Source organism: Physeter macrocephalus, chromosome 7, assembly GCF_002837175.3.
Source record: "Physeter macrocephalus isolate SW-GA chromosome 7, ASM283717v5, whole genome shotgun sequence".
NCBI classification, from domain to species: domain Eukaryota; kingdom Metazoa; phylum Chordata; class Mammalia; order Artiodactyla; family Physeteridae; genus Physeter; species Physeter macrocephalus.
Window position 1 is genome coordinate 19,856,046 of NC_041220.1, and position 27,590 is coordinate 19,883,635.

Consider the following 27,590-nt stretch of genomic DNA (forward strand, 5'->3'; position numbering starts at 1 on the left):
CTATCTTGGTTTCCTACAAAGCAGTCTCCTCAAACTTTAACTCGCACAGGAGTCAACTTGGGGATCTTGTTTAAATGCAAATACTGGTTCTGAGGTGCTGGGATGAACCCAAATTCTGCATTCTAACAAGCTGCTGGCCTTCAGACGCGCTGGGAGAAGTGAGCTCTAGAGCACCCAGGTGAACCCTGAGTGAGTCAGGTGTGACAAGAGGGAGAGGCAGAGAGAGAACAGGCGAGAGAAGCACGCTCTCTCCTGCAGGGTACATACAGAGAGAACACAGGAAGCAACCTATGTTCTTTGTTCATTCATTATGGTACTTCGTCCAATTCCCCAGCATTCAGAGTGATGACAGTTTCCCTTCTGGACTTTTAGGCAGCTGGCATTCTCAACACATGAGTCTGGACCCAGAGCAATACCAGCTGTGAGTAAGCCCAGGGAAGGAAGTGGAACTCAAAGGCTCCAGGAGCTCTAACCTGCCCTGTTAGCTGGGCACCCGGCTGGCCCCCCTGCACCTTTTCCTACCTTCCTCTCACCCAGTCCTTCTTCCATGGAGGAACGATAATTGTCTCTGAATCATCTCAACCTGAACGTCAAGGGTATGCTGGAAAGCTTAGGTGATTGCAGCAGAAATATTGAGAAAGTGCTAAAAAGCAGACTTCCTGATGGAAGCTAGTGGTTTGAGTCTGATTTCTTTACCCCTTTGAAAGATGTTCCTGATCCGGAAGCTTCCTCGATGTTCCTTATGTTTGTGTGTGAGACGGAAGGTGCAGGTGATGGAGTGCATCCTCGACAAACCAGAGGCAGATAGCGCTAAGGAAAAACCATGGTCTGGCCTCACGAAGAGAGCTGGAATTAAGAGTCCCTCTCAGCTGGGGCAGTTTGATCTTTATTTCCTTTGCCAGAAGCTGCGTGCGTGCGGCACGATGCAGTGTGGGTGTCCTCAGAGGCGCTACCTAGCTTTGCATGTTTCCTGACGGACACAGCACCCCTGCCAGCACCTAGGCGCCAGAGTGGGGAGTGTCTGTGGGAGGAGTAACCAGGTTTCACTTCCTTAAGGGCTGGGTGGAGACTCAGCTACAGCTGCTTCTCTCTCAGTGGGGCGGGGAGGCTGGGAAGGGCAGCAGAACGTGTCTCTCTCTCTGCCTCTTGCCCAGAGCACCTCGCAGGGGCTTAGCGGACGCGAGGGGTGCGAATGGGCAGAGCAGAATCTCGAGAAGGGAAAATGAGCACCCAGGATCCTTCAGATCTGTGGAGCAGGTTGGACGGAGAAGCTGAGCTGCTCCAGGACTTGGGGTAAGAGGGCAGGTCCCCTTTTCCAAGCGCTTATTGGGTGAACCTTAATTCCTCACCCCTACGCAAATGCTCGTCTTGATGAATGATTATCTTTAGCACTCTTTCTCTCTGACACCCCAATCTTCTATCCTTTCCACTTTACTCATCTGTGTCTGTTGGGGCCCAAGTCCATTGTGAAAGTATGGATTACCTTTCCAGATGTGAAAACAAGTAGGTGGGGAAAATGGGACCAAAAAATCAAATGCTGGACGCTCTTTGAGATTAGGGACACGATTGGGCTGTAGTCGCGGTTGTTGCTGGGTTTCCTTGTTATTGATCTGGTCTACGAATAAATGTGCTATAAAAAGTTCTGAGCTCCAAGCTACGGACAGTAAGGGGGCTGCGCTGCTGGTGAGATAAACAGAAAGCCTACACCCTCCAGTAAGGGAGAGGGACTTTTTCAAAAGAGAAAGAACGAGGAAGTGTCTGCAGCAGTGTCCCATATGTGTTTCTTTCTCCTGACACCGCATTTGTGAGCTCTTGTACGCATGCATGTCTGTAAGGGCAACTTTGAGCCTTTTAAGTACTAACAAGTCAGGAAGAGGATAAACACTCTGCCCCAGACAGGTTACACATTTAGGTAGGAAGAGGCACTGTAGTCCTGTCTTTAAGAAGGGACCAGATGAAACAACTCATCAGGATACTTAATAAAAGAAGCAAATGTTACACAAGAGAGGGGTAGGGGATTTCCTAGAGAAACTGCTCCTTTCCCCTGAAGCACCAGGAATAGCCTGGTGAGGCTGATTTTGACACCTGTGATTCCCAAGAGGTGAGAACTACCTGCACCTGCTGTCTCACTAAACAGCTCTAATCTTCACAAACTCTCAAGGGCAGAGGAGCTGCGATCATCTCCATCTTACAAAGGAAGAAAACAAGCACCAAAGGGGTTGAATAACTTGCCTGCGGTCACACATCAGTTACAAGTCAGGATTCCAATCTGCCAAGTCTATGTCCTTAACCAGAGAAAAACTAAAGTAGGGATGAAATCTCTCTGCATCAAGACTGCAGAGATTGTATTTTGGGGTGTTGTAAACGTTCTCAATAAGTCCTGTCTTGAGATTTTAAACTTGAGGTCTCAGAATTGAACTTTACCTTCCTAAGGTAAGTCAAACGTAACAGCTAGACTTTTCAGTAAAGTAAACTCCCCTTATGGGTAGTCAGAGCTCCAGGACCCCTCCAGCCTTCTAGAGCAAATCCTCAAACTGCAGAGGTAAAATGTCCCCTGAGCATCCAAAATGGGTGTCACAAAGTCCAGGCACTAAAGCTGGACCCTGGGCTCTCACTTAGATCCGTATGAAGTTATTAAACGATCATTCTTTATGTGTTTGGTTATATGGATTCCCAGCCCACGATCGGTAAGAAGCCACAGAGGAGAAGAGAGACAAAGGAAATATTCAGCTCTGGTCCTTTAATTCAACAATCTTTGAGCCTAGGCTCTGTGCTTGAGTACCCCTGGCACTTACTTGGATGACAGAGATGAGCTAAACACTGTCTCTTCTCCCCACCTTAGTTCCCGTAGCAGGAAGCAACCTTAGGTAAAACCCACTAGAAAACAGAACTGTGTCTTCCCTCCATGTGCAGAGATGGACATTCAATACAACCCAGAAACACCCCAAAAAGGTGCTTGTATGTCCACACTTCACTATTTCAGAAAGCCTGGAAATGTCTTAAACATTGGAAGACGGTTTCCGTGACAACAGGCAAGTGACAGTGGTCTAGGGAAATTGCTCTACGGTTGCGGTTCCTAACCTTGGCTGTGCACTGGAGTTACCCAAGGAGTTTTAAAAAATTCCCGGCCAGGCCACACACCAGACAAATGATATCAGCATCTTGGGGGTGAGCGTTTTCTTTTTAAACTTTCCAAGTGATTTCAGAGCGAGACCAAGGTTGAGAATCACTGCGTAGAATAGAAATCCATCAGAAGCACTGAGTAAATGTGCCCTTATTTGTTGGATATGTACCTGAATCTTAAAGCCGTTAATAAACGTTGACATTTCATCCGTGGGTCTGGGAGCATTTCGTTTAACAATTTTATTGAGGTATATTTTATAGATCATAGAGCTCACTCATTTCCAGGGTACAATTCAATAACCTGTAGCGCCTTTAAAGAGTGGTACGACCATCACCATAAATCAGTTTTAGAACATTTTCATCCCCCCAATAAGAAACCGCAGAAGCATTTTTAAAAATATACTCAGTGGTGTGTTAATAAACCACCTGGGTGAGGGATAGCCCCGATTCAAGAGTCTGCCTGTTTCCCGGGTATAAATACTCCAATCACAGGCATCTCCGAGCTGCCAAGGGTTTAACAACAAGATTACAAAATTCCTGAGAATTTAATAATGGGCTTGAGTTAGTACTTGTGCCTCTAGGACAATCCTGATATACCTCTCATAGGTCATAAGATCTGAGAAAACGTGAAAATGACCTGTTGCCTCTGGCAGAATTCTGAATAAAATGAAACTTCTTCTCTGAACCTCTAGGCTACTGGTTAGGTATAATCTACCCCCAAACTTCTAATTAATTCAGTTTTTAAAACGCTCCTTAAAAACAAAATGATTTAAAGCAGTTGATAGATAAAAAATGGCTGGTTTTAATGCCTTCATTTTGAAATCGTTTTTAATAGGTTATCTGAGTAGTTAGGTAGGTTCTTACATTTGTATTTTTGATAGACACAAACAAACAAGGTGGTGGTTAAATTCAAGAGATGGCACACATCTTTGTTCTTTGGTCCCATTTTTCTTCGGGTTCTGGCATCTGTAAGCTCTGCAAATTAAACCCTGCGTTGCAGCACATCCATCCCCTGCCTTTCTAGGACGCACACGACTTGCTCAGAAGACATTCTTTCTCAAGTACCTGCATCAAGAAACTCAGATGCCTTTCTGTGTCGCATCTGCAGAGTATCCGTCTAAAAACACTTATTTTCCTTCATCCTAGACATATGAATGCATCCAGAAGCAAAGGGGAAATAACACAATTTGCAATGGTTGCTCAGCTTCACTTACACGTTGGCCGAATGGGATGGGGGAGGGAGGGGCAAAGGCTGTGGAGAATGGTCAGCGAAGCAGGAGGTGGACTCTGGGAACAGAGCGCAGGCTGTGTGTTGCTTCCAAAATGAAGCCGCGGGGCTGTGAAACAGATAGTGAATATCTGAGGCACCACCTAAGGAACAAGCTAGGATAGAACTGCTAATCAGTTAACAGTTTACGATTCCAGCAATTCTTTGATTATAACAAAGGTTCCTACAAAACAGTGTAGTTTTGTATGTAACTACAAACTATATAACTACAGACACAAAAGGGATACTGTGAGAGAAAAATATTTTAGCATATTTTTAAATTAAATATTCAAATTATCTAGTCAGACATATTCCTTCAAGCAAGAAATATAATAAATGTTCCCTTTTTTATATATTTTCCCATCTCAAATTTTGTAAGGAAGTGTCTGTGTTTGGCTGTGCTGTCAGAGTCAAGAAAGTAGATTCTAAGCTCTGGATATTTAAGTAAATTAATTAAAAACTCTCTAATTTCTCTGCTGCTTCCCATATAAGAGAAGGTTAGAGTAGATCAGGGATCAGCAAACTTTTTTTTTTTTTTAGTATTTTTGTATGGTTTGACTTTTTGTTTTATTTTTATAAATTTATTTATTTTATCTATTTATTTTTGGCTGCGTTGGGTCTTCGTTGCTGCACGTGGGCTTTCTCTAGTTGCCGTGAGCAGGGGCTACTCTTTGTTGCGGTGCGCGGGCTTCTCATTGCGGTGGCTTCTCTTGTTGCAGAGCACGGGGTCTAGGCACACGGGCTTCAGTAGTTGGGCTCGCGGGCTCAGTAGTTGTGGCTCACGGGCTTTGTTGCTCCACGGCATGTGGGATCTTCCCGGACCAGGGCTCAAACCCGTGTCCCCTGCATTGGCAGGCGGATTCTTAACTACTGCGCCACCAGGGAAGCCCCAGCAAACTTTTTTTGTCAGGAGCCAGGTAATAAATATTTTAGGCTTTGCAGGCTTTATGATTTCTGCTTAACTACTCACATCTGCCATTGTCATGCAAAAACAGCCATAGATAACACAGAAACAGATGACTGTGACGGTGTTCAAACAAAATATTATTTAAAGACGCTGAAATTTGAATTTCATACAACTGTCATGAGTCATAAAATATTCTTCTTCTTTTTTCCCCCTAACCACTTAGAAACGTAAAACCATGCTTGGCTCACAGTCTACACCAAAACATGTACCCTGGTAGGAACTGGCCCTCACGTGGTGGTTTGCTGACGAACCAGGGAATAAGTAACAATAACCAAAGCGAGTTCTTATGAAGAGGCAGACATTTCGCATACAGGAGCTCTGGCCTTCAAAAGGTATCCACGTTCCAGCTTTACACACGGGGAGACTCATTAGCAGAGAAATCAAGCTGCCTGGAGTCCCAGAGAATCTGGGTCCCAAGTCCGTGCTTATTCCACCAAACCAGGTTGCCCTCCTATTGTGCGGGTCATTGGCCAGCACTAGGTCGTTCGCAGAGTTTGGCCTTCACAATAACACCATCAATACAGTATGATTATACTCATCTTATAGATACAGAAGGTGACTTCATATCAGTCAAGTGAACTGTCCAGGTCACAGACCTCATAGGTGGTGCCCTGAGAGTGCCTAGGTGCGTACTCCAGAGCTGACTCTCTCTCCACCGATGGAAGAAGGTACACCTTCTAAGAACGGCAATTTAGTAAGGGTTGGATGCTCACCATGTGCCAGGCACTATTTTAAGCCTTTTGCTTGTATGACTTATTAAATTCACACATCACTGCCAGGTAGATACTACCACTAGTGACATTCCTGCTCACAAATGAGAAAAACGAAGGACAGAGCTTTTATCACATGCTCAAGATGACACGCTCATAAACCTTCAAATCCAGGTGTTTGGCTCCAGAGCCCACATGCTTCTCCACTAACACAACTTCCTGCTTATTATATCAGCACTGTTAGTGCTAGTGAGAACTGAGAGAAAAAAAAGTTCTGTGATTACTACCACCAACACATTTTTTTACTAAAAGGCATTATTCTTTCACATTCTTCACATAACAGACATGCATACAAAGCCAGATCAATATCCTAATCCATCAGAACTTTTTTGAATTGTGTGTAGATTCCTTTCTTCAGGGCTAGGCAAATTGAATGGGCTAAGAAAAGCATAGTAAATTCAAAGCTTTAAAGGAAGCTGTTTACAGAGCTGATACCAAGTAGAGCAAAAAAGCTTGTTCCTCTTCTGGGCACAATTCTGTAATGTTGGACTCTAAAAATGGAAGGTGATTGTCTTGTGGCCGAGCAAGAGTTTGTAACTAGTGTACAGTTTGATCTCTGCTTGGACTCAAGCGAATTTCCTCTTCAGTTGTTGTGTTTCTGTTCCTCTATGGGCAATGGTGACTTCCTTCTACTTACATGTGGAAATCTGGCCACACACGTTCTCCACATTGAGTGGAGTCACTTTGTTTCATTCATTCTCTTTTCCATTTATTCATAGACCCATCGGTTGAATGATGACATTATGCAAGGCAGTGTGGGAGTTACTGACAGTAAGAAGTGGCTGTCCCCTCAAGGAGTTTACAGTGCAGAGGACAGAGAATGCACGAGTGGGTGGAGTTAGAATGCAGGGTAGAGGGACTGAGGGTCATTGCAGTGTCTACATACAGAACACAGCAGATGGCAAGAAAGAAGGAGATCATTGGATGTGGAGAAGATGGCCTTAGAACCCGTAGGACTTTTGTCAGTTGAAGGCAGAGAAGAAGACATTTTCTAAAGAGAAAATGGAATGGATAAAGCAGTAAAAGTGGCAAAACATATGAATATTCAGAAAATAGAAAGTGTCCACATGGACTCAGGCCCTCCCAGTCCCTGGGACCCAGCAGTCACTCATCATTCAGTCTTGTTCTGGTCTTTACCTCTCAGAGTGCGCACCTTCAGCTACACTCTATGAGAAAGCTTCCACCTGGCTCTCCTCTTCTAGTTTCTAGTGTCGTAACCATACACTTAGCCTGTTGTTGTTTTGTTTTAAGCCTGGGTTAATTTCTTGCTCCCACCAACTCCTCTCAATTATCCTGTCAACTAGGATAAATTCCTAGTCTGAGCCCCCATCCTCTGGTTCCTACTCCCTGAGGTGGACCTGTCTGAACCCAACCACAGTGCACGTAGCTAAGTCTTGGCTGTTACTCCGTCACCTACAGATTCCCTGTGGTCCTGCTTCCCCGACTTCCAGTGCCTGCTCCCATTACCTGTTGTGAGACTTTCTTGGCTCAAAAATATTTAAATTTTTAAAAGCCTAAGGGCAACAACTTAATTTGTTTTGATAAAAGTATAGCTATGTAAGAGAATGTTGCTTTTTAGAGACACATGCTGAATTACTTAAGATTCAAGTGCTATGATAACTGTAACTTACTTTTAAAACATTCATCCAAAAATATATGAAGGAAATCTGGCAAAAAGTTAAAAATTATTCCACCTAAAATATGGGTATTATTTAAATGTGGGTATTAATTATACTAATTTTTTTACTTTCTTGTATATTTGGAATTATTTATAATCAACACTTTAAAATAATAATAAAACATATTAATTATTGAAAATTTGGTGAATAAAGAAAAGCACCAAAAATGTCAGCCCTGTACCACCACCCAAAATGACATATTGCTCAACTTCCCTCTAGTCTTTTTTACACGGGCCTCTCAGTGTTGTGGCTTCTCCCGTTGCGGAGCACAGGCTCCGGACACACAGGCCCAGCAGCCATGGCTCACGGGCCCAGCTGCTCCACGGCATGTGGGATCTTCCCGGACCGGGGCACGAACCCGTGTCCCCTGCATCGGCAAGTGGACTCTCAGCCACTGCGCCACCAGGGAAGCCCTAGCATACATTTTCATCATCTGCTTCTTGTTCTTTCTCAAAGCAGGTTCCGGGTCTGGTCTTTCCCAGGCTATCCTGTTTCCCTGTATTAAAATTTGAATATTTAGATTGATCCAAATTCCAGAAGGTCTTAAATAGATTGAGTTTGGACTTTGGCCAAACATCATTTGACAATATGTAATCATTGAATGTTTATAGGAACGTGGAACTACATGGTCATCATGGGTTTTTTTTTTAAGGTAGATTAATCTGGTAGTTGAGCATGATCAATAGTAATGAGTCCAGAGACAATAAAACTAATTAGTGAGAGAGTTTACAGACTGGTGTATAAGAAACTAGAGTGAGGACCTGGGAATAGTAAGGAAGGAACAGGGGTGGAAGCCAGTAATTCTACTGAGCTAAAAACATAAGTGATTCACATCCAAATAAGAATGAGTTCTGCTTTTGTATAGTTTTTCAGAATGGCATCAAAGAAGTTTTGAAAACCTTAATGGCACGAAATTCTTCTAATTCATGCATTGTTTGCTTTCTCATTGTAAATATCTAAAGTTGCCTGGGTCTCATGGGTTTGCTCCTATGATTCTGACTCCCCACCAGTTGAGTCTATACTTTGGGTTAATTCTCTACATAATCTTAGAATCATTTTCTAGATGTCAGTCTTAAAGCCCTAAGAGGTTTGGCCACCTGATCTAGGCTGAGCACAGTACACTCTTTTTGACAGTGATCTCCTTAGGGGCAGGGCAGTAGGTTACTCATATTTGTCTATTCCATCCAAGCTCAGCACTTGACAAAGAGCAGATGTCAAAATATCTGAATTGTCCCAAGTTGGGTCAAAGCCAAGACCAGAACTCAAGGTCCCTGACTTCAGCCCACCACACCAACACTGGTGATGTACTTGTATTTATTACCCTCAGACTCACTCAGTCCTCTTAACAAAAGTTTTTACTGCTGGGACAAATTGACATTGGTTAGAGGCAACATCTGAACAATGGAATAGACAGGAGATAACTAATGAAACAAAGATCTTTTTTTTTACATCCCCCAAAGTTTGGGACTTTTTCCTAGAGTTATAGCTTCCTGAAAGTGACCTCTGTCTCCTGTCCCAACCCACAATGGTAGGTTGTCAATGGCAACTACAGTCCAAAGACAATTACCCTGAAGCAGCATTTTATGATGTATATAGGATGGAAGAGTAACCACAGTAAGTGCAGAGTCAAGCTTGATTCCACTCCGAGATGAGCCCTCCTGAGAGAGCCTCTGGTTTGGGATCTCTGCCCAGGCATTCAAGTCCGCCTCAAGCTCTTATCCATGAAATAGTTTTTCTAGTCAGTCTCTGAGCTTTGGTTCCCAGTCCATATCAAACATTCCCTGAGCCCCAACCACTGGAGGAGCAATGAGGCTTTTTTGGTTTTACAGCCATTCGTGTACTGTGCAGGCTGACCTGGGGACTGGACAGGACCTCTGCTGGAATGAGATGCAATTTGCCTCCCACCCCCCATCTCCCCATCCATGACTCTGCCCTCGGGTCTCTCACGTCTGACAGCTCTGGGTGCATTGACCCAAGTCATGCTCTGTGGGTTTGTATCTTTCTCACTTTGGTTTCTCTGCTTCTGTCTTCTGGACCACTCTGATTGGGTCTCTATTAGTGTTCCCTAGGTCACTGTCCCTACGTGCTTCCGGCTATCTGCATGAGCCTCTGTGCCTTTCTCTTGTCTCTAGGTCTGTATATCTCTCTTTCTACAGCTTTTGACTTATGTATCTCTCACTTTTTGTGCCCATCTGTGTCTCTGGATCTCTGATTCTCTCTCTGTGTTTCCATCTCTCAGAACTTCTTGCCTCATTCATCAGTCTCCTTCAAGAACAAGTTTATCCTGGTTTCCAACTCCCACAGAATTATCATACCCCTTCAGTCTTGTTTCCCTGTAGCTGAGCCTTGACTCCCGCAAAAAAACACTTGGGGCCCCAACTTAAGTTCATTGTTCCACCAAATACTCACATACTCTGCCTCTGTCATCACTCAGGTATGCTTCCCAAAGCCTGGGGCAGCTGGCCTCACCATTTAGCTCTGCTATTAGCATTTGTAAATGTGGACATTTAGAATGGTAATGTGGAAAGCCTCAGACAAGCTGGTTCCATCACAGAAACCTCCTGATTGGAAAGACTATGGTCTTTCTTCAGCCTCCCCTATGTATCACACTATGAGACATAGAACTTTCAAACTTTTTGCAAAGCCTCTCCTTGGTTCTCTCCTTGGTCAGGGTCCATTTGCTATGATCAATGGAAAGGTAAGCCCACATTTGTGAACAGGGGACTTAACATGTTTATGTGGTCAACACCACGTTGTCACATAATATACGCCACGGCCTGACTATAATACAAATTGCCGCACTGATAGTTTTTGAGCTAAATAAGACATTTCCTTTTCCTTTTTATTTTTTAACATCTTTATTGGAGTATAACTGTTTTACAATGGTGTGTTAGTTTCTGCTCATTTCCTTTTCCTTAATCCATGATTTCTGATTACTTAAAGCGTCAAGGGCTTCGTGTTTTCATGAAGTCAAAGTGTCTAGTACCAACACTGTGAGCAAATGTACAAAAGGCTATCAGCAGTCAAGCAAATCCCATGGAGTGACTCGAGTGCTGAGGACACAGGAGCCCAAGTTAAAATTGCTTAGATTGAGGTTGCCTAATAGATTCATTTTTTATTCTATCATCATTGTGTTAGCAGGATTCTGAGGCCAAGCACAGACCTAGCAAGCAAGAAGACAGATCAATGAGCTATGTTATCCATGGCCTTAAGAAAAACTCTGTTATCCATGGCATCATAGGTTATGCATTTGCCATCTTTGGTCTAGCGAGTTCAGAAAGTGTGTCAGCGTCATTCAAAAGTGAGACTAAGTTTGAAAATGAAAAACAAAGTGAAAATTCTCCAAAGAAGAGAACTTTTGTTGGCTGTTCAACTCCAACGCCTGTTAGCTCTTTTTACACAATTAGGAATTTCTATTATTGCTTTGGGTTGAAATGTATGTCCTCTTTATAAGCCTGAAGGGACAGAATCTAGGTTCTATGTCACTTCTCTTTGCCAGGAAGGGGAAAAATATGTCATTAAATATATGAATAATCTGTAAACGTGGGTTACTAAGAAATTTTCTCCCCAAGATGTATGTAATGTAAACGGATGTATGGCTCATGTTTTAACATGCAAGACTGATTTCTGTGCCCACTTGTTCTTCCAGTCTTGTTTTGCATTACTCCTCAACATAGACCCTCTGTTCCAGGTAGGCACTGTGTTTCCTGTATACACCATTCATATGTCAACCTCAGTGCCTTTGCTTATGCTACTGCTCTGGTTGGAATGCTTTTTCCTCTCACACTTGATGAATTCTATATCTATTCTTCAAGTTCCAACTCATGGTATTCCTCCTCCATGAAGTTTTCCCTGATCATTCCATCCCCTCACGGGCTCCTCCTTCTATACTATTTACTGTCCCCATCACTAAGATGGCAGCTATTTGGGGATTTTTTGATGAAATTTGCTACAGATCCTTCTCTTTTCCTCTAAGCACTTATTTCCTAAGTACTGTAAAGCTCCTTAGTACATTCTTTCCTCTCTTGGTCCCACTTTTAGATACCACACTCTGTACACACAAACCATCAAGGTTATTGGAATGAGTTAAAGTTTTTAGGACCAAGAGTTCTTCAGCTCCATGCTTCTCAAATGCTAAACTGCATAGCAATCATGTGGGGCTCTTGATAAAAGCAGATTATAATTCAGCAGGTCTAGGAGGGCTGCAAATGTGAATTTCTAACAAAATCTCAGAGTATTGAGTGGAAAGGCTTCCCATTGTTTTTCAAACACCAGGTACAACCCAAGAGTGTTCTTAAAGTTAATTTAGTGGGTCACAATCAATATTTGTTAAAAAGAAATAGAAAAGAATATAGTAAATAGTGTTTAGAAGAATAGTGTTGTTTCCTATAACATTTTTTGTTTTTCTGTGTACGTTTATAATGTAAGTGTGTGTGTGTGTGTGTGTGTGTGTGTGTGTGTGTGTGTGTGTATAGTGAGAGAGGCAAAAGAGAGGGAGGCAAAATGTATTTTATACTATGGGCCAATTCGAAAAGTTTGAAAGCCTCTCCTTTAAAGGACAGAGCAGAATGAGATATAAACTTGTATCAGCAAATTAAGACAATGAAACCGATTGGGATAAGAAACTGTGAAGGCTCCAATAGGCCGGGGCAATTTCCCAGAAGGTTCTAACACAAAGCGCACGGGAATGAGAGAAGAAGAGGCAGAACTGAGGACCAGCTTTCTGGATCAAGCCCGACTGCCTTCTCTGTGGTTGATCTTATTTCCTGTATCTTACTGAGAGGCAGCTATGAAAATTCTTTAGCGGGTGGGTGTTTCCTGATTTGTTACTGTATCATGGGAGGGATAACGCCACTGTTTCCTTCAAGGCCAGCTGTGGGTTTGATAATCTCATAAACCCAGTACAAATATTCTTTGGAAGCTTGATGAGGCTCTGCTGACTATTAGCCTTGTGACTTATTTATGACGATGTGTGGACCTTGGGGGAAAAGGAAAATACAACATTGCTTCGAAAGTGCTGTTATAAAGAGTAATTTCTTGCTCTTTTTTACTTCTTCAGAGAAAATGAGACAAAAAGGCTTTTTTTTTTTTTAAGTTTCAGGGGAATGAACCCTGTCCCAAATAGCAGAGAAGTCGTATTCCCAGCATGCAGCACAGTGTCCAGCATATTCATAATATATTGTATAAATAGCAAAGTTTTTACCTCGTTCTCTTCTGTAAAAGTTAAAGACTCATATAAGAAGTTTATTAAAGAAGTCAGTGTTCCTACATGAAAATAAGAGAGTTTTCCTACCAGGTGTTATTATTAGTCACCTTGGCAGATGAGAAAGACAGAGGTTGCTCCTCGTGTGGTGTCACATAGAGGACGCGTCAGAAGTCATTGGAGCAGAAAGGCTCATCGCTAAGGTAAAGAGTGGAGACAAAGGCCAGCTCTCATCTCGCAAAATTTTCACTGATACTGCACGGGTGCTTGTGACCCAAGTTGGCTGCTTATTAGCATTCCTTTTCGCTTGGCAGCTCCAAGGAGCAAAAAATTTTCTTATTGCACTTAATTCTAAAAACATCGTCTTTCTAATGCAGCTGTGGGAGAAGTGGCAGAGCCGCAGAGGAAGATGACTTGCTTGGGGGTTTTAATCAACAGCAGGTCTAGCGTGAATCAGCAGCATGATGCAACTGTCAAGAAACGAATGCAATCTTGGGTTGCCTTACAGCATATATGGCAGCCAGAATGGGGAGACCCTGTGGGGCTTCGTTTTGCACGTCAGATCTTACCTTGAAGATAGACTTGGAAAATTTAGAAGGTATCCGGAGGAGATAAGTTCTCTGGGCGATCAAGGGACTGAAAATCTATTGTGAAAGGAGAAGTTGAAGACGATGGAAGCAAAAGAGAGAACATTCTAAATGCTTCTAACTATTTGTATAAGTATCATCTATATAACTCCAAGAAGTAGCTCTGAGACCATCTGTTGAAAGCCGTACAGCAAGAAATGGTAATTTGATATATAGGCAAGAGTTTTCTGGCCATCAATCATGGAAATATGGAATGGGCTTGCCTATACAAGTAGTGAGTTCCGCCTCATTAGTAATAGGTAAACGAAGATTGAATAAGGGTCTTATTAGGGTTTAGACTTTATTCACACACTGTACAAAAATTAGAAATATAAACCAAGCTGCTGGTTGTGATTTTCTCTGCTATGAGGGATTATATGTGGCTTTTATTTACTAAGTTAAACGTTTTTAATTATTTAATTTTTTAAAGAATAAAAAGCAGACATGGACTTTATAATCGCCAGAAGTGAGAGAGTGAAGCCAATGAAGCTTCAGCTTCAGGTCCTCTGCCTTGCACAGACCCTAGTGATGTAGTTAAAATAAATGTAGTCAACTCAAAGAGTATTTAAGATTAGTCCCTGAACATTAAAATTTTAAATACCCTGAAATCTTACAGCTCATTTATGAAAGAAATTTGATAGAAGTTCGCAAATTTTCCAACGGTTCTAAAAACTTCATTAGCAATATCACATCGTGGAGTTGAAAATAACTTTTCTATGCTATCAATAATTTAAAATAACATTTTAAACATTTAAATAACATACATTTAAAATAGTTTAAAACATTTAAAACATTTAAAATAACATAATTTAAAAAAACATTACAGGTAAAAGACTGAATTCTTATTCTATTCTCTATATAGAAAATTGTAGTATACAATTGTTTTTAGAGGAAGAAATAACCCGATGACATGGCCAAAAGTATAGAGAAAAAAAGGTATAGGGATATGTAAACAATTAATGAATATAAGTTGTTTTCTCAGTTTTGAAATGTTTGTGATATTTGTCAGTTTTTTATTTTTTTTTAATTTGTGATATAATTGACATATAACATTATATTCGTTTCAGGAGTAAAATAAATATAATGATTTGATAATGTATATATAGCAAAATGATCACTGCAATCAGTCCAGTTAACATTCATCACCACACATGGTTAACAAAACTTTTTTTTTCCTGTGATGAGAGCTTTCAAGATCCACTTTTCTAGCAACTTTCAAATAAGCAATACAGTATTAGTAACTGTAGTCACCAAGCTGTACATTACATCCCCATGACTTAGTCATTTTATAACTGGAAATTTGTACCTTTTGGTACCCTTTACCCATCTCACTATCCCTTCCTCCCCCACCTCTGGCAACCAGCAATCTGTTCTCTATATCCATGAACTTGGTTTATCGTTTGTTTTTTGTTGTTGTTTTATTTTTACTTATTTATTATCTTTTCATAGTTAAAGCTTGGTGAATTTTTATTCTTTTTTAATCAAAATATAGTTGACATACAATATTATGTTAGTTTCAGGGTGTACTACATAGTGACTTGACATTTGTGTACATTATGAAATGATTGCCATGCTAAAGTCTAGTAACCATCTGTGCCCTACAAAGCTGTTACAATATTATTGACCATATTCCTTATGCTGTATATTACGTCCCTGTGGCTTATTTATTTTATATCTGGCCGTTAGTACCCCTTAATCTCCTATACGTAGTTCACACACAACCCCCTCCCTTACGGCAACTATACATTTGTTTTCTGTATCTCTGAGTCTGTTTTAGTTTAGTTTAGTTTGGTTGGTTGTTTTGTTTTCTGGATTTCTCATGTAAGTGAGATCATACGGTATCTAGCTTCTTCTGTCTGACATTTCGTTTAGCATAATGCACTCAAGGTCCACCCATGTTGTCAAAATGGCCAGATTTCACTCTTTTTATGGCTGAATATATATATAGTAACCATCTGTGCCCTACAAAGCTGTTACAATATTATTGACCATATTCCTTATGCTGTATATTACGTCCCTGTGGCTTATTTATTTTATATCTGGCCGTTAGTACCCCTTAATCTCCTATACGTAGTTCACACACAACCCCCTCCCTTACGGCAACTATACATTTGTTTTCTGTATCTCTGAGTCTGTTTTAGTTTAGTTTAGTTTGGTTGGTTGTTTTGTTTTCTGGATTTCTCATATAAGTGAGATCATACGGTATCTAGCTTCTTCTGTCTGACATTTCGTTTAGCATAATGCACTCAAGGTCCACCCATGTTGTCAAAATGGCCAGATTTCACTCTTTTTATGGCTGAATATATATATATATATATATATATATATATGTATATATAACATTTTCCTTATCCATTCATCCATCAATGGACATTTAGTTGTTTCCATGTCTTGGCTATTGTAAACAATGCTGCAATGAATATGGGGGTGCATATATCTTTTCTAATTAGTGTTTTAATTTTCCTCAGATAAATACCCAGGAGTGGTATTGCTGGGTCAATATAGTAGCTCTATTTTTAATGTTTTGAGAAACCTCCCTACTGTTTTCTATAGTGGTTGCACCAATTTACATACCCACCAACCTTTTCTCAACATCCTCACCAACACTTGTTAGTTCTTGTCTGTTTGATGATGGCCATTCTAACAGGTGCGAGATGGCATCTCATTGCGGTTTTGATTTGCATTTCCCCGATGATTAGTGATGTTGAGCATCTTTTCATATATCTGTTGGCCATCTGTGTGCCTGCTTTGGAAAATGTCCATTCAGATCTTCTGCCCGTTTTTAAATCGGATTGCTTTGGATTATTTGGGTTTTTTTGCTATTGAGCTGTATGAGTTCTTCATCTATTTTGAATATTAACCCATTATCAGATATATGATTTACAAACATTTATTCGCATTCAGTAGGTTGCCTTTTCATTTTGTTGATGTCAGCTTTAAAAATTTTTAATCTATTGTGATTTCTCATTCTAAATCATTATTCTTTTCTTTTTTTGGTAATTTTATATTAATTTTCTTAAAGAGACTTCCAAATTTTGTAAGTTTCAAGCCCCTTAAAATTTGACTCTTCCATCTAATAATCAGAAGAACAAAATAAAAAAAATGTTAAACACAGTCCCAATTGCAGGAACTTTAGGCCCGTGCAATTAGGACTCTATGTAATGAGCTACTGTATACGTGTATTAATCCATAAAAAGCCCTGTAGACATCAGCCAAGGAACTGTCAGCATCCAGGGCCCAGTATAAGGCAGCATCAGTGTCCTCCCAGCTTCGTCTCACCATGCCTGACTGCTGCCCTTTGGCACTCACCTGAATTACTCACCCCACGATGCAGGGCTCTGACCCTGTACATACCTGGCATTCTCTTGCTTCTTAGCCTTTGTTCCTGTTATTCCCTTTGCACAGAATAGCTCCCTGAACGATTGTCACTCCGTATCCCACCAGACTTTAAATAGAGAAAAAGTCTCTCTCTCCCTCCCCGCAAATGCTAGGTCATTTCCAGGGTTCAATAAACAATAGTTGAATAAGTAAATTAAGTAGAATAATTAAACAAAGCCAACATTAACAGGGCCCTGGAGGTCGGATCAAGGTAGACATACAATTTTCTTTTTTTCAAATTTTAGTTACCCAATTAATATATGCATGTATTTTATTTTATTTTTCATTAGAACAAGCTAAATTAGGAACATTTGATCGAGCTAAAGTCCCCTTTAAAAACACCCTCAATCCTGGTTCCTTCTTTTAAGGACCAAACTTATGAGTTTGGTGTGTATTTCATCAGACTTCTATTTTGTGCTTTTATATATTATTATATGTGTATGTGTTGTATTGTTTGGAGGGAAAGAGAGAGATTTTTCAAAATTAAGTGGTTTCAGACTGTACCTGCCACCAGTTCCTCTAACTCAGCAATATGTTTTGGGATCTGTCAGTTTTGATGCGCGTGGACACAAATATCACTCCGTTGTTTCTCCGCGGGGGAGTGATTAGCGTTCTGAGCGGGACAATTCTCAGTTGTTCAGGACTGCATCGGCCATCAGAGGGTGGTAATCATTCCCGGTGCCCCCTCACAATGTGTTGGTAGCACCCAACCCCCTGCTTTTAGCATTTGGCAACCAATAAGCTCTCAGCTTTTCAACTCTTTTGGTTAACTTGTAACATAATCTCATCCTATGAGCACTCACTGCACTGCACTTATCTGTCATCTCACTGTTGGTGGATATTTAGGATGGCTCCTAATTTTTATTCTCACAAACGCTCTGCAGTAGACACCTTAACTCACACTTCCTTCTGTGTACGTGTGAGTGTTTCACTAATAAGCCACCAGAAGTGGAGTCTCTGGTCATGTGTGCATGTCCAGTTACACTAGATGTGCTAAGTTCCCCTCCAACTTAAACATCTGCCAACAGTAGATGATAATATCCATGGCCCCCAAATTCTCCAGTACTTAATGCTAACCCTTCAATTTTAGCCGATCTGGTGGATTACAAAAGTACTGCGTTGTTGTTTTAATTTGCATTTTTCTGATTAATAGTGAGACTATTTGTTTGAAATACATATTTCCTCTTCTGTGAAAGACTTTCATTTTCTCTTCTGTATGTGTACACATTTTAATTTTTACTACATATGCTTTATAATCCGAAAAAAATAATGCACACTTTAAAAAATAACTTACATATTCTTCAAGGCCTACATATTCTTCAAGGCCTACTTAGATGTTGGGTCATTCAAAAAATGGCCTTGATCTTTCCTGTAACCCCCACTGGATACTTTACTCTCTCTTGGATGTAGTTTGCAAAGTACTTGTCTTACCCTCTTGACTAGATTAATGGTTTCTTGAGGCTCGGCCTGGGTTTGCGTTCCCTTTGACCTGCCTAATACAATGCCTTGCACGGATTTGAGCTTAATAGATAAAGATTTATAAAGTCAAATGATAGAAGGCAGAGAAGGTTAACTGTGGGAAAACTATCAGCTGAATAAGACTGTATTTTCAACCTTTCACTCTTTATGTACAGTCTTGGACCATCCTTACCAAAGATGGACATATTCCTGCAAAGGGTATGTAATGTTATTTGGCTTTATAGTCAATTCCCTGGAAGATATGCTGATCTGAAGTTCCTAGGAAAAGATGCTTAACTCAATGAAGACAGGGCGTTTAGGTATTTGTGGAAGAGTTGTCTGGGGCATGAGGCCCCTCATTGCCCTGCAGACATCGTGAAGTGTAGGTGGCTGCCTGGCGGCCTCTGTCTTAGTTTGCCCAGGCCCAGGACTCCATGAAAACTGTGACAGTGATCTTGACTCAACCAAGTGATGTTTCTCACCCAGAAATTAACACTCCCTGAGATGTTCCAAATTAGAGCACGGTGGGATCCTTCTTGCTTTATATTCAAGGATTTCTTATGTGTTTATGATATATAGCTACTGTTTAAAAGATTACCATAAAAGAGTTCTCAGTAAAAACTGCCGCCAAGCTAGAATGATCAGAATTCTGTAAACGCTTTAGACAGACATCAGAACTTGTTGAAAAGAATCCCAAGGAATGTCCAAATTCTTTACATTTTAGAATTTTGTTGATCAAATTTTGTTGCTTCAAGGGACTTCCCTGGTGGTCCAGTGGTTAAGACTCTGTGCTTCCAATGCAGGGGGCGCGGGTTTGATCCCTGGTCGGGTAACTAAGATCCCACACACTGCATGGCCCAAATAAATAAACAAATAAACAAATTTTATTGCTTCAAATCAGTAATCTATTGGCTCAAACGGAATGGTTTGCTGAAATGTTCATTCAAAAAATAATTATAGGCAAAATGTATTTAAGAACTTGTGACCTCGTAGAGATTTCGCTTATCAAAAGGAATTAGAATGCTGTCTGTAACCAAACCTGAAGATTTTGATAGCCTCACTTTTAGCTCCTCCAATTGTCCTTTTTTAAGAAAAAAAAAAAATGAGGTATAATTGACATACAACATACTAGTTTTAGGTTCCAATTGTCCTTTGTAGGAATTTCATTCCATGAAGATTTGAGCATGTCTGGGAATTAGTCCAATGAATGGGTAAATATGTCAATGGGATTTCTTATAAAATGCTTCGCCTTGCCATTGCTTTTGGCTAGCAAGCACATTTCTAACACAGGATGGAGGCATCTCTGCCCCGAAGAGGAAATGCGTTAAAGAAGCAGATATTAGGAAATGCAGATTTAAAAAGCAGGTAGCTCGGAGACGTATGTAGAAACTTCCTTCTACATTTGGTCTTACGTTTAATTTTTATTATCAGGTGAAAATATCGTGCCACCGGGAAATCCCAGTAGAATCCCTCCCCCCACAGAGCAGGGGTCTTCCTTGTACACCATGCACATCTCTTAACAGTACTTCGTTCGCCGACGTTACCAATATTTGTGTAATTGCTTGTGTCCCCTTCCCCTCCACTGCCCTCGACTGTGGGTCCCTTGCTGCAGCTACTGTCCCCAGGACCTAGCTTTCTGTTATCTGCAGTAAGTTGAAAGTAATAGACAATCATATTTGAGCAACAAGAAAATCACGCCACAGAAGATACATCGCAAGTTATGGCTTTGTGGATCTCAATGGCTTCATGACAACTCCTAATGTGTTTTGAGCCCTGCTGTTTGCCAAGCCTGTTTTGACCATTTCATATGTGTTAATGTGAGCAGGACTTACAACCGGCCCACAAGGTACAACTGTTATTAATTCTATTTTAGAGGTGAGAAAACGGAGACTCGGATTGGTTAGGTAACTTGCCCACGGTGGTACAGCTAATAAGAGGTGCCACCCAGATCGGGACCCAGGCAGACTGACTGCAGAGCCCACAATCCTCATCACCACACTGAACTCTCTCTACCAGCTCATTAAAAAGAACGGGAAAAAACTGTCATTAGGAAAAAGGAGTGAGGTACACAACAGTGTGCCTGGAATGCTCTTATTTCCACAGAACTGCGGTAGCGGACAGGCCTGAATGCCTCTAAGTGCACGGGATACCTCTCAGGAGGAAGCATAAAAAATTGTTAACGTTGGGGTCCTCTGGGGAAAGGAACAGGGGGACTGAGGATTAAGGGAGAGAAAAAAGCTTTCTGTTCATTATGTTTTCTTTTGAACTACGTAGATTTTTTTTTTTTTCTACTGTGGATATATTTTACCTTTTCTGATGTGTTTCTGTGTTTGGGTTTTTATTTTTTAATTTTTTTTTTTTGGCTGCATTGGGTCTTCGTTGCTGCACGTGGGCTTTCTCTAGTTGCGGCGAGCTGGGGCTTCTCTTGCTGCGGAGCACGGGCTTCAGTAGTTGTGGCACGTGGGCTCAGTAGTCGTGGCTCGCAGGCTCTAGAGCGCAGGCTCAGTCGTTGTGGCTCACGGGCTCAGCTGCTCCGCGGCATGTGGGATCTTCCCAGACCAGGGCTCGAACCCGTGTCCCCTGCATCGGCGGGCGGATTCTTAACCACTGCGCCACCAGGGAAGCCCTGTATTTTGTTTTTTAAAACACATGCATCAGTTGGCATCTCCTTGGGACTTCCCCAGCTGTGCGGCTCTCTGTCAGTTTGAAGCAATATTGGATGGGGCTTGCATCTCAGCATAAAACATTTGACTTGCTTGTGCTCTACCTCATTTCCCTCATGACAACGGACTCTGGTATAACAGCTCAGTGGATAACAGCTCACTGTACTGTATATACAGTACCCTGAAAAAGGTGGTACCACACTTTCGAAAGAGAGTGTGAGAGAGAGACCAAAAGAAAGAGAGAAAATTGGCCAAAACCTATTCTTATGGTTATTTTTGACTTGGAGTTTTTAAAAACTTTCTGTCTGCAAAGTAAAGTGTGTGTTTGTTTGCTAGGACTGCAACGACAAAGTGCCACAAAACGGGTGGCTTAAACAGCGGAAACTGATTATCTCACAGTTCTGGAGGCTAGATGCCCGAAATCAAGGTGTCAGTAGGGTGGGTTCCTTTGGAGGGCTGTGAAGGAGGATCTGCTCCAGCCCGCCCTCCTTGACTTGCAGATGGCCTTCTTCGTGTTCACATGGCATTCTCCCTGTGTGCAAGTCTGTCTCCAGAAGGCCCCTTTTCACAAGAGGACACCAGTCCTATTGAATTAGAGCCCACCTTAATAACCTCATTATAACTCGCTGAAGACCCTGTCTCCAAATAAGGCCACATTCTGAGGTATTGGGACTTAGCACTTCAACAGGATACAGTTCAACCCATAACACTCTGTGATTAGCCAACTGTCTCCTTTCCCCTTCAGCCTCATCCAGCAATTTCCTCTTCCTGATGTTTTGGCTCAGAGGTTGGTCTCGGGGCTACCAGAATGGAGAATATTGCTTAGAGGGAAACCCAGTGCGGGAAGAGTCCCCCTGTGGTTCACCCTGAGTGCAAGTGCTGCTCTCTCCTCTGCAGATGGTACCATGGTAACCTCACCCGACATGCAGCCGAGGCTCTTCTCCTCTCCAATGGATGCGACGGGAGCTACCTTCTGCGGGACAGCAATGAAATGACCGGGCTGTACTCTCTCTCTGTGAGGTAGGCTGCGTAAGAACTCTATAAATTCAGTGGGGTCCCATCTCTTATTTATAGGGGCACTGACTTCATGGTCACACTCAGATTGCCAGAGAACCGAATTCTCTTGATTCCTGCTAGACCAGCAGGTCCGAGGATGCCAAGCTCTGAGTGGTGAGCCTGCAAAAAGCATTCTTGCCCCTTCCACTGGTAGAGAAAAAATCTTAGAGCTGAAGGAGATTTTATGAATTGTGTCATCCAGAACTCTTGCTTGACTGATGAAGAAACTGAAAGCTGAAGTGGTAAAGTGTCTTCCACCCAATAAATCAGTGATAGAAACAGCACCAGAATCACATCCCTGAAACGTGGCCCAGTGCCCCTTTCACTATTCCTTGCTTCCTCTGGAAAATCAGAATGACTTGTGGCTGTGCCATTTTCATAATCACAAACGCAAGCAGGCAGTGTGCAACTTTGAGTTTTCTTCTGTAAATGGACTGACTTTCTCTCTTGAATTTCCATTTCACCTATTAAGAAAGTTCATCTAGTCCTCACCAGGTATGCTCTGCTCAAAACAGTGATTGTCCAGTCCTTTCAGGGTTTCTCTCCCATCCCCTTCCTCCCGGTTGGCCTCCCTTTCAGAGAAGGTGACCTAGTCACGTGACAATCAGGGGGACTCATTGGTTATCTGTCAGCATCTGTCACCTTGGCTTCCCCTGACATGTGGCAAGTCCTTCTGGGTTCACAGGGTGTTGCCCCTGGGTCACAACGGGGATGTGAGGACTCCGTGTCATTGCCCTTGGCCACCCAGCCAATAACCTCACACCATTATTGTTTTATTTTATTTACAAATTTTCTAAAAAACATTTTTGGGAAAATTATTCACCAAAAATAGAATTCTGCTTTGGGGGAAACAGGAATTGTGCTTTCTCAAATCAACAGCAAGCGTTAAAATTACATTAAAGTGGTTAGATTGTTGATCCTTTATTGCATGGATCTCCCCAGATCTCAAACAAATCTGTGGAATTGATGGCTAAAAGAATGTTAACTTTTCACTTTTGTATGTCTCGCCTGAACAATTATATCATAAGCTCCTTACAAAGAGATGACATATATATTACATCTATATACAAAGTTAAAATATAAAATATTAATTTCCATTACAGGCATTTGGAAATGCTTTAAAAAATAATAACCACCAGCAAAAAGTAAGAGGAATCACAGACCAGCTCAGGAGAATGATTGTTTTTATTCATTTGGTCATTCGCTTCCTTAATAATAAATATTTCAAAGCATCCGCTCTGTGCCTACCACTTTGATAAGTGCTGTAGAAGATTCAAAGACCTTGACATCAGAAAGTGTAGCCTCACAGGGGCAATAAGACCATATCCAAATACCTTACTATAAAGTAGAGCGCTGTAAACGCCATGAAAGAAAACAAGGTAAGTGCTTGGGAGGTTGAGAAGAGAAAAGGCAAGTAACTCAAGCCGGAAGTAGCAGGCAATATTTGATAGAGTAAGTGGCATTTGAACTGAAAGTTGATCAGAAACAAAGTGGAAGAAGTCACAGGTGAAGGGAACTGTACGAGCTAAGGGACAAAGGCAGAAACTCCTAGGAGAATAGAAGGCGTGGCTGGACTACAGCAGTTCCCAGGGTGTGGTCCCCAGACCACTGGCATCGCTGGAGAGCAGGTTAGGAATACAAATCTCAGGCCCCACCCCAGACCGACTGAATCAGGAATTCAGGGGGCAGGGCCCAGAAATCTGGGCCCTGCAGGTGATTCTGATTTCTGATGCTTGCTAAAGTTGGAGCATGCCCTGCAAGAGAGGAATAGTGGAAGTGAGGCTAGAAAGACAGGATTGGGTCAAATCAAGTATATATATATATATATATAAATTTTAAAAAATTTAATTCTCTGCCTTTTTCCAAAAATGAAGTGGAGAATGACAATATAGGAAATCTGATATTTTATTCAGCAAGCAGTGGAATAGGCACGGGAGGCAAAGGGCTGGGCTCACATAACTGATTTAGTGACAGAAGCAGAATTTGGATTGACTCCCAAACAAGGAAGGGAGGAGGGCCAGGCACAGAGAAGAATATGAGGAGGGAGTGACTTGCCATTTCTATCTTCTCTCTTCCTGCCCTTCTTAAACCCATGCCCCTTAAGAGGTTAATGTTCAAAGACTCGTTCGGCAAGTCAGAGAACACACAGGGAGCACCGGCTCTTGTCTCTCATTAGAATGAAAAATTGAGAGCACAGCACGCTCTGCCTGAAGAAACCAGCGCTGTTCTTTAAGTGCCAGTGGTTTCAGTGATTGTGTCATAACTCTCAGCTTTTAGAAGGGTTTAATGCCCTTAATGGTGATGTTAATGCCTAAGGTTACATTCCCCTTCAAAAAAGATACTCGTTTCTTAAATAATGTTAAACATTTTTTTCCCTTTTAGAGCCAAAGACTCTGTCAAACACTTTCACGTTGAATATACTGGATATTCATTTAAATTTGGCTTTAATGAATTCTCATCTTTGAAAGATTTTGTCAAGCATTTTGCAAATCAGCCTTTGATTGGAAGTGAGACAGGTAAGCTATGAACAGATACTTGACCTGTGAGATATCGTTTCAGGATGGAGGCGGGACAAAGCAGATTTCAATTAAATAGTTGTCACTTCTATTGAATTATGTGCATACTATATGCAACTGGATATGTTTAGAAACTTTTTTTCCAATTACAGTGCCATATGCTACATTGAAAAAATATATATATATATTTCAGTATATATATATATATATATGTCAGTATGTTAGTATTATTTTTAGGAGAAAACAATGTGCCTTGTACAAAATAGGCATTTTTCTCAGAATGTGTTATTTAATGGATTGATTAAAAGCGCACATTTCTTTAAAATGACCTATTTGTTTTATAATGATATATACAGTAAACAAAGAAAGAACAACTTTTTGATTCCTCAGAAGTTTAGGTATGAGAAGTTTGCATATTGGGGAGACCCAAAAATGATCACTTTGAGCAGTTTTTGAGCATTTTAAAATGAAATGCAATTTCCCAATGATCAATGAATATTAAAAATACTGACCAGAAATTACTCTCCTGAACAATTCCTTAATTTCATCATAAAATTCTGTTTCTCTTGTCTTGGTTTCTGATAAGTTTTTACATGGCACTTAAGTATGGCTGGAAATAGTTTAAAATTTCCTTTCTGGGTGGTTAGAGTCAAACCAGAAAATTCAAGTTAAAAAACAAACACACTCTCTTGGTATTTAAATTGTCTAACTCATTGGTCTATACTATTTAAATAAAGTAGAAGATTTCCTCTGTATTTGTGACATAGAATCACAATTTTATATGTCCTAAATGTTGATAATTCTCGGTTAATCAAAAGTTGGACAGTTCCAAGAACGAAGCACAAGAGGAATTCAAGCCTTAATAGCAGAGTCAGTTGCTGCGAATTTGTACACACTCATTTTCATGGTAAACTTGGTTAGTGGGCTTTTTGTTGATCACACTGGGAGAAATGCCACCAGTGCCTTTTCCTTTTCTGCTATTTCTGTGGCCTGAATAGACCCTGATATGACTCACACAGAGTCAAGGAAAGACAAAAAGCACAGTGGAAACCACAAAATAGTTGACTTACTTTATACTGACCATACAAGGTCTTTGATAGATTATTTGAAACCGTAAAATTGAAGCAATCATCTTTTTTTTTTCTGGTGGAAATTCTCCTAATCAACCCTGAAAATTACTTTATCATTTAACCAGCAATAATTCTCATAAAAAAAGGGCAAGTGGCAATGATTTTATTTCCATCGCTACTTTGGCCTTGGCAAGCATTTCAATTTCAAATCCCTTCCCTTCAGACTTATTTCCTACTTGTGTCCCAATCTACACTCATTTTTGTTCAATTCTTGGTCACTGGCAATGGAGAGGAGATGTTGAAGCCAAGGACTCTGTTTTGTCTACTTCAATTTTTGTCCTTCTCTGTGTCTCCCAGGTCCTGGTATAGTGTGTGGTGCTTTGGGTGAGTGAATGAATAAATGAATGAATGACTGTGAGTTGCAACTCTTTGTATCCTTCAAAGCCATTACCATTGTTACTTTCCAGCCTCCTCTTCTCTCGCCAAGCAAAATCAGCTCCCTTCTTTTAAACTCTCCCTCTAGACTCTATTTTCAGTATCTTTGGTCATTCTCTGTACTTTCCAGACTTTCTCCAAGTTAGGAAAAAGTACATATTCTGCCTACTAGCAGGTTTCAAAACCCCCTTTTTTAAAAGTTTTTTGTTTTATTTTAAATTCTTTTTAATTGAAGTATAGTTGAAGTACAATACTATATGTTACAGGTGTGCAGTATAGTGATTCACAATCTTTAAAAATTTTACTCCATTTATAGTCATTATAAAATATTGGCTATATTCCCTGTGCTATAGAATATATCCATGTAGCTTCTTTTAAGCACAATAGTTTGTACCTCTTAACCCCCTACTCCTATACTGTCCCTCCCCTCTTGCCCCTCCCCACTGGTAACCATTAGTTTGTTTTCTATGTCTGTGAGTCTGCTTCTTTTTTATTATATTCACTAGTTTGCTGTATTTTTTAGATTCCACATATAAGTGATATACAGTATTTGTCTTTCTCTGTCTGACTTATTTCACTTAGTATAATGCCCTACAAATCCATCCATGTTGCTGCAAATGGCAAAATTTCATCTTTTTTTATGGCTGAGTAGTATTTCATTGTGTGTGTATATGTATATACCACATCTTCTTTGAGAGCAAAGTGAATGAAGTACTTTCCGGTTGAGCTTTTCTGGCACTGATCCAATCACTAGGTGAAAGGATCACCTAAGACTGCACCAGAGTAAAGGCTCCTCAGTGTTACATTTGGGTCAATTTTAAGCTTTCCAGCAAACAGATTAATCTGACTAAAGGAGGTTTGTGATTAATGCAATAGGGATTTTTTTTTTTTTTTTTTTTTTTTTTTTTTTTTTTTCTGTATGCAGGCCCCTCACTGTTGTGGCCTCTCCCGTTGCGGAGCACAGGCTCCGGACGCGCAGGCTCAGCGGCCATGGCTCACGGGCCCAGCCGCTCCGCGGCACGTGGGATCCTCCTGGACCGGGGCATGAACCCGCGTCCCATGCATCGGCAGGCGGACTCTCAACCACTGCGCCACCAGGGAAGCCCATGCAATAGGGATTATAAAGATTTGTAATTCAGACACCTATGGTAGTTTTCTTCAAAGTGACGGAGGGTGGGTGGTGGTGGTGTGATGAATTGGGAGATTGGGATTCACATATATACACTAATATGTATAAAATGGATGACTGGGTTTCCCTGGTGGCGCAGTGGTTGAGAGTCCGCCTGCCGATGCAGGGGACGCGGGTTCGTGCCCCGGTCCGGGAAGATCCCACATGCCGCGGGGCGGCTGGGCCCGTGAGCCACGGCCGCTGAGCCTGC

At 41.2% G+C, this 27,590-nt stretch overlaps 1 protein-coding gene across 3 annotated transcripts in view; it reads left to right on the forward strand.

Annotated features, from left to right (window-relative positions):
- The first annotated feature begins 1,147 nt into the window (after positions 1–1,147).
- DAPP1 (dual adaptor of phosphotyrosine and 3-phosphoinositides 1) overlaps positions 1,148–27,590 on the forward strand; it is a 62,973-nt gene continuing 36,530 nt past the window's right edge. For all 3 annotated transcript variants that reach the window (XM_024126604.3, XM_028491679.2, XM_028491680.2), the window contains exons 1-3: positions 1,148–1,293; positions 22,032–22,154; positions 24,573–24,706. In XM_024126604.3, coding sequence (XP_023982372.1) covers positions 1,193–1,293; positions 22,032–22,154; positions 24,573–24,706 — 358 coding nt within the window. In that variant the 5' untranslated portion in view covers positions 1,148–1,192. The remainder of the gene's footprint in view (positions 1,294–22,031; positions 22,155–24,572; positions 24,707–27,590) is intronic.